This window comes from Mustela nigripes, chromosome 1 (genome assembly GCF_022355385.1).
Source record: "Mustela nigripes isolate SB6536 chromosome 1, MUSNIG.SB6536, whole genome shotgun sequence".
Taxonomy (NCBI): domain Eukaryota; kingdom Metazoa; phylum Chordata; class Mammalia; order Carnivora; family Mustelidae; genus Mustela; species Mustela nigripes.
Window position 1 is genome coordinate 49,941,623 of NC_081557.1, and position 6,000 is coordinate 49,947,622.

Consider the following 6,000-nt stretch of genomic DNA (forward strand, 5'->3'; position numbering starts at 1 on the left):
ATGGAGTTAACTGATTCACAGGAAGTAGTAACATGCAACTTTCCCCGTCTTTGTCAGTTTTTTAGGTAACCTCTTTTCTTGTGATGCAATGTGTGAATTATCATCATTATTACAAGGAGAAAGTAAGGCCAATAGGAGGCAAGACATCCATAAGCAACAGAGCTAAAGCCTTATCCTCAAGAAACTCAACAGCTACTTGGAAGGACAGTTGGGTGGATGACTGAATGGACTGCTTGGGTCATTCAATCAATACATCCAATACCACACCTTGTACAAAACCCATTTACAAGAAGATAAAAAGCGTAGACTGATGAGAGGTGGAGAAGTAGGAGAGAAATGGATAATCATAAAACTTAAGTATTTCCTTTGTATCAGTCAATAAAGAGAGATATTTCTTCTTGAGTTCTGATCTTTAAATCTTTATTTAGTGTTCCAAACCTACTTTCTTCAGCAGAGTGAAGTTAAAAGTCCGTCTTTATGAACTTTAGTTCAAGTGAGCTGTGCTTACTTCAAAGATGTTTTCTGCAGGCTCTCTGAAGTGATTCTAGGCTCGCCCAACAAAATAGGGCACATAGAATCTAATGAGGTGTTCAACGGAGACAGAATTACACCTGCTGGGTCCAGAGAGAACCAGAGAATCTGAGATGATCACCCAAATACTTAGTTCTTACTTAGCTTGGGCCATCTGTGCAACAGGGTCAGAACACAAGGCTAACAGAGCTACACAGGGTTGTGACTCAGTTTCTTTAGTTGTATAGTGGAGGAAATAACAACCAATCTTACAAGGACTATCCTAATGAATAAATATGTTTATAAAGAATCTAGTCTGGTTATCTTCAATTCATTCTGCATTATAGTTACTAGATGGAGTCTTCTAAAATACAAAACTATCACTCTTCTATTCAGACCCCATTAGAATAGCTTTCCATAGCTCTCAGATAGAAGTCCGGTACTCTTGTCCACCTTTCTAACTTCATCTCCTTATCATCTTCCATCCTATATATCTTATGATCCAGCAGTACCAAATTACTTACAGTGCCTAAAAGGTATCAACCTGCCTCATGCCTCTGTACCTTCACAGGCTGTTCTCCTGTTTAGAATATAATTCTTTTCATGGCTTATTCCTAAATCCTCTGAAACTAAGGTCAAGGATCATTTCCACTGAGATGTCATCCTTGAACCAAAGAGATGTTGCATTCCTGTGCTCCACAATACCACTGAGGATACCTTTTCATAGTTCTTATGGTTCACTGTAATTGTTTATTTACTACTCTATTCTCCCATTGACTATCTCTTACTCATCTCTGAATTCCTAGAGCCAATTATATGTATCAAGTACTGAACAAAAGTTTAAAAGAAAGCATCTAGCACATAATGCCGCTTGCAAAATGTTACCTTTTTCCTTTCTGCCTTGTGAGCCAATTTATTACTTTGTACATTTTCTTTTATGATTTCAAGATGTGCTGACCAGAGAGAGAGGATATCCTAGTCTCACCAGCAGCTATGTTTTTCAGTGTATTTTAAAAACTAGCATTCTAGATTATCATAGAGGCTCTGATACATGAGTTTAAAGATAGTGCTCCCCCCTGCCAATTCACCCATTTTTATTTTACACAAATTGAGTACAATATTCTAGGCACTACGTTAGTGCTAAATCTGCTAAATTTGACTGCATTGTAAAGCTACAAAGCTCAGAGCCACTTTTCAGATCTGTGGTGACCCTACCAAGATATACTGTCATGAGGCAATGCCCTCTTTTAAGCAGCCAGTGGTGCTCTTTCCTTTTGAAAATTCTTTAGTTATAGGAAGCATTACTAAATTATTACTAATCTTTCAGCATACAATATTAGAAGAAAACACTTGCTAGCTGTGAGCCTGGGTAGTAATCTAACCTCTTTGAGCCTCCATTTACATGACTGTAAGATAGGTCTGATATCTACCTCCCAACACTGCTAGGAGGATCAAATAAAATAATGTCTGAGGGAGCTTATCACATAGTGCTTGTCACAGAGCAGGTGATAAAACCACAAGAGCTGAGGCCAGTTCCTCACTTACCACTGACTGTTAATGTTCTTGCTGACCTCTCCCCAAGTCTGGCCAGGTCCACATAGGCTGAGCCAATCCAACTGTCCGTCTGGTGGGGCCTCTCCAAACTGTCATTGCCATAAGCCCGCCACACTTGGATCTCTAACCTCTCTTCCCTGAAATACCAAAGGAGTGATGGGCCCCTAGTGACTTCTGCTCTTCTGGATGCCTTGAAAGTAACCATGACCTGTTTTTTGTTTGTAGATTCCTTAGGCTTCTTGAGAGGGGTCCAGAAGGCCTCATGATCATACAGCTTATAGCGGAGGTAGCAGTATGTGTTCTTATGTATGTGGCTCTGGCCAGCAAGAAGCACACAATGGATGGGCAGCCAGAGCCTTGGGGTGGATATGGTGACAGAGGCTGGTTCATCTTCATTCATCTTGACAAGATTCTTCAGATTATTCTCAAAGTTCCAGCCCAATAGCTCAGCAGCTTCCAATACCCGCTCTCTATCACCAGGATGCGTGAAGGAAACTGAAAGCTCCAGGCCACCCACAATCTTCTGCATGAGCTCCAAACCATGAGGCAGGGCCCCATCCTCTGGCAAAATGATAGGATACCATCCTGTGATCCCTTATGGAAAAACAAGTAAGACTTTCAATTAGTGAAGAATAAAATGATTTACCTACTTCCTACTCCAGATCCACCATCACTCTGGCCCAAGACAGAACAGAAAACATATATCCGGGGTGCCTGTGTAGCTCAGTGGGTTAAACCTCTGCCTTCAGCTCGGGTCATGGTCTCAGGGTCCTGGGATCGAGTCCTGCATTGGGCTCTCTGCTTGGCAGGGAGCGTGCTTCCCCTCTCTCTCTGCCTGCCTCTGCCTACTTGTGGTCTCTCTCTGTCAAATAAAGTCTTAAAAAATATATATATATATACCCACAGAACACAGGAGTTTGTTTTCCCTGACTACTCAAAGACTATGAGATCATGTGGAAGAACAAAACCTAGGAATTGGAAGACCTAAATTCTCTCCTAGGCTCAGCCACAAACCAGCAGTTTAGTCTAGGTAAGTCATTAATTTCATTCAACCTTGGTTTCCTTACCTAACAAATAGGAGAACTGGTGCTAATTTTGCCCACCAGACAAAATTGTTATAATCATCAAATGAGATAATGGTTTTGGAAGAGTTTGAAAAGAGAAGTGCTATAAAAAAATGTGAAATTGAGGGGTTGAAAGATGGAGGCCGAGTAGGAGGACCCTAGGCTCTACCTTGTCCCACAAATATTAACTAGATAACTAGTTAATCAAATCATTCCAAGAACCCCAGAAATTGATCTGAAAACTGGCAGAACAAACCCCACAACTAAAGGTTAAGATGAGGACTCATCAAAGAGAGTAGGTAGTGTGGAGACACAGTTTAGGAGAGAAATGGTTTGTGACTATTGCAGTGGGGAGGGAGTCATGGCCACAGAGAAGGGCAAGAAATACACTAGCACACAGAGGAGCTCACGGGAAAACAAATTCCCATAGCAATTGGCTTGGAAAGTGAGAGGAACTGAATTTCATGAGTTTCTGCAACAAGTGGGGCTTAAAGCCTGGAATTTTAAATTAGTATGCTTGGCTCTGATAGAGCCTGGAGGGCATTAGGGCTGCTCTTGAGAGGAGGCAAACAGCCTGAGAAAATATAGTCTAGGAAGAACAATCTGAAGAGCACCTGGAACACATAATGGGGAAGTTATATGCTAACCTAATGGTAACCATAAATCAAAAACCACTAATAAATATGCAAGGTATAAAGAGAAAGAAATCCAAATATATCATTAAAGAAAATCAGCAGGCCATGAAAGGATCAGAGAAAATCTTCGGAAACAACCAAAAATAAGTAATAAAATGACAATAAATCTTATCTATCATAAATAGACTAAATGCTCCAATCAAAAGACATCGAGTAAGAGAATGGGTAAAAAACAAGACTCATTTACATGCTGCTTATAAGAGACACATTTTAAACTTAAAGACACCTGCAGACTTAAAATGAGGGGATGGAGAAAAATCTATCATGCAAATGGATGCTGAAAGGAAGCCAGAGTAGCAATACTGATATTGGACAAAACAGACTTTAAAACAAACTGTAAAAAGAGACAAAGAAGGACAGTGTATATTAACAAAGGGGACAATCCAACAAGAAGATATAACAATTATAAATATTTATGTACCCAACATAGGAACACCCAAATACATAAACAGTTAAAAACAAACATAAAGGAACTAATCGATAACAATAAAATAACATTAGCAGACTTTAACATCCTACTTACATCAAGAGGTAGATCATCTAAACAGAAAATCAATAAGGAAACAATGGCTTTGAATGACCCACTGGAACAGATGGATTTAACAGATATATTCAGAACATTCCATCCTAAAACATCTGAATACACATTCTTTTCAAATACACATATAACATTCTTCAGAATAGATTATATAGTAGGCCAGAAAACAAGCCTCAACAAATTCAGGAAGATCAAAGTCATACCATGCATCTTTTCTGACCACAATGCTATGAAACTAGGAAGTCAACCACATGAAAAAATCTGGGAAGAACACAAATACACGGAGGTTAAATAATATGCTACTAAACAATTACTGGGTCAACCAGGAAATAAAAGAAACAAAAGTAGATGGAAACAAATGAAAATGAAAACACAATGGTCCAAAATCTTTGGGATGCAGCAAAAGAAGTTCTAAGAGGGAAGTTTATAGCAACAGAAGTCCATCTCAAGAAGCAAGAAAAATCTCAAATAAACAACTTAACCTTACACCTAACCTAGAAAAAGAACAACAACAAAACCTAAAACTAGTAGAAGGAAGGAAATAATAAAGATTAGAGCAGAAATAAATGATAAAGAAACTAAAAATGTAATAGAACAGACCAATGAAACCAGGAGCTGGTTTCTTGGAAAAAAGTAAACAAAATTGGCAAGCATACAACAAAAGAAATAAAAGGCATCCAAATTGGTATGGAAGAAGTGAAATTTTCACTATTTGCAGATGATATGATACTGTATGTAGAAAACCCTAAAGATTCCACCAAAACTCTGGTAGAACTGATAAACAAATTCAGTAAAGTTGTAGGATACAAAATCAAGATATAGAAATCTGATGCATCTTTCTTCTCCCTCCCTCCCTGCTTGCTTGCTTTCTTTTCCTCCCTCCCTTCTTTCCTTCCTTCCCTTCTCTTCCTTTCAGTAGCCTAATGCAGGGCTTGAACTCACGACCCTAGGATCAAGACCTGGGCTGAGATCAAGACTGGATGCTTAACCAGCTGAACCACCCATTCGCCCTGTTGAATAAATACACCAATAATGAAGCAGCAAAAAGAGAAATTAAGGAGATAATCCTATTTGTAGCTGCATCAAAATAATAAGATACCTAGGAATAAACCGAACTAAAGAGTTAAAAGACTTATACTCTGAAAACTATAAAATATTGATGAAAGAAATTGAAGACAACACAAAGATATGGAAAGACATTCCATGCTCATGGGCTGAAAAAATAATGTTAAAATGTCTATACTACTCAAAGATCTAAACATTTAAAGCAATCCCTATCAAAACACCAATAGCCCTTTTTACAGAACTAGAATAAACAATCCTAAAATTTGTATGGAACCAAAAAAGACCCCAAATAGCCAAAGAAATCTTGAAAAAGAAAGGCAAAGTTGGAGGCATAATTCTGGACCTCAAGTTATACTACAAAGCTGTAGTAATCAAAACAGTATGGTACTGGCACAAAAACAGTCACATTGGGCGCCTGGGTGGTTCAGTGGGTTAAAGCCTCTGCCTTCGGCTCAGGTCATGATCCCAGGGTCCTGGGATCGAGCCCCACATCGGGCTCTCTGCTCAGCGGGGATCCTGCTTCCTCCTCTCTCTCTGCCTGCCTCTCTGCCTACTTGTGATCTCTGTCTGTCAA

At 39.2% G+C, this 6,000-nt stretch overlaps 1 protein-coding gene across 6 annotated transcripts in view; it reads right to left on the bottom strand.

The window, feature by feature from the left end:
* Positions 1 to 6,000, bottom strand: part of C2CD3 (C2 domain containing 3 centriole elongation regulator) — a 151,800-nt gene that overhangs the window by 59,990 nt on the left and 85,810 nt on the right. For all 6 annotated transcript variants that reach the window (XM_059410512.1, XM_059410520.1, XM_059410502.1 and 3 more), the window contains exon 23: positions 2,056 to 2,658. In XM_059410512.1, coding sequence (XP_059266495.1) covers positions 2,056 to 2,658 — 603 coding nt within the window. The remainder of the gene's footprint in view (positions 1 to 2,055; positions 2,659 to 6,000) is intronic.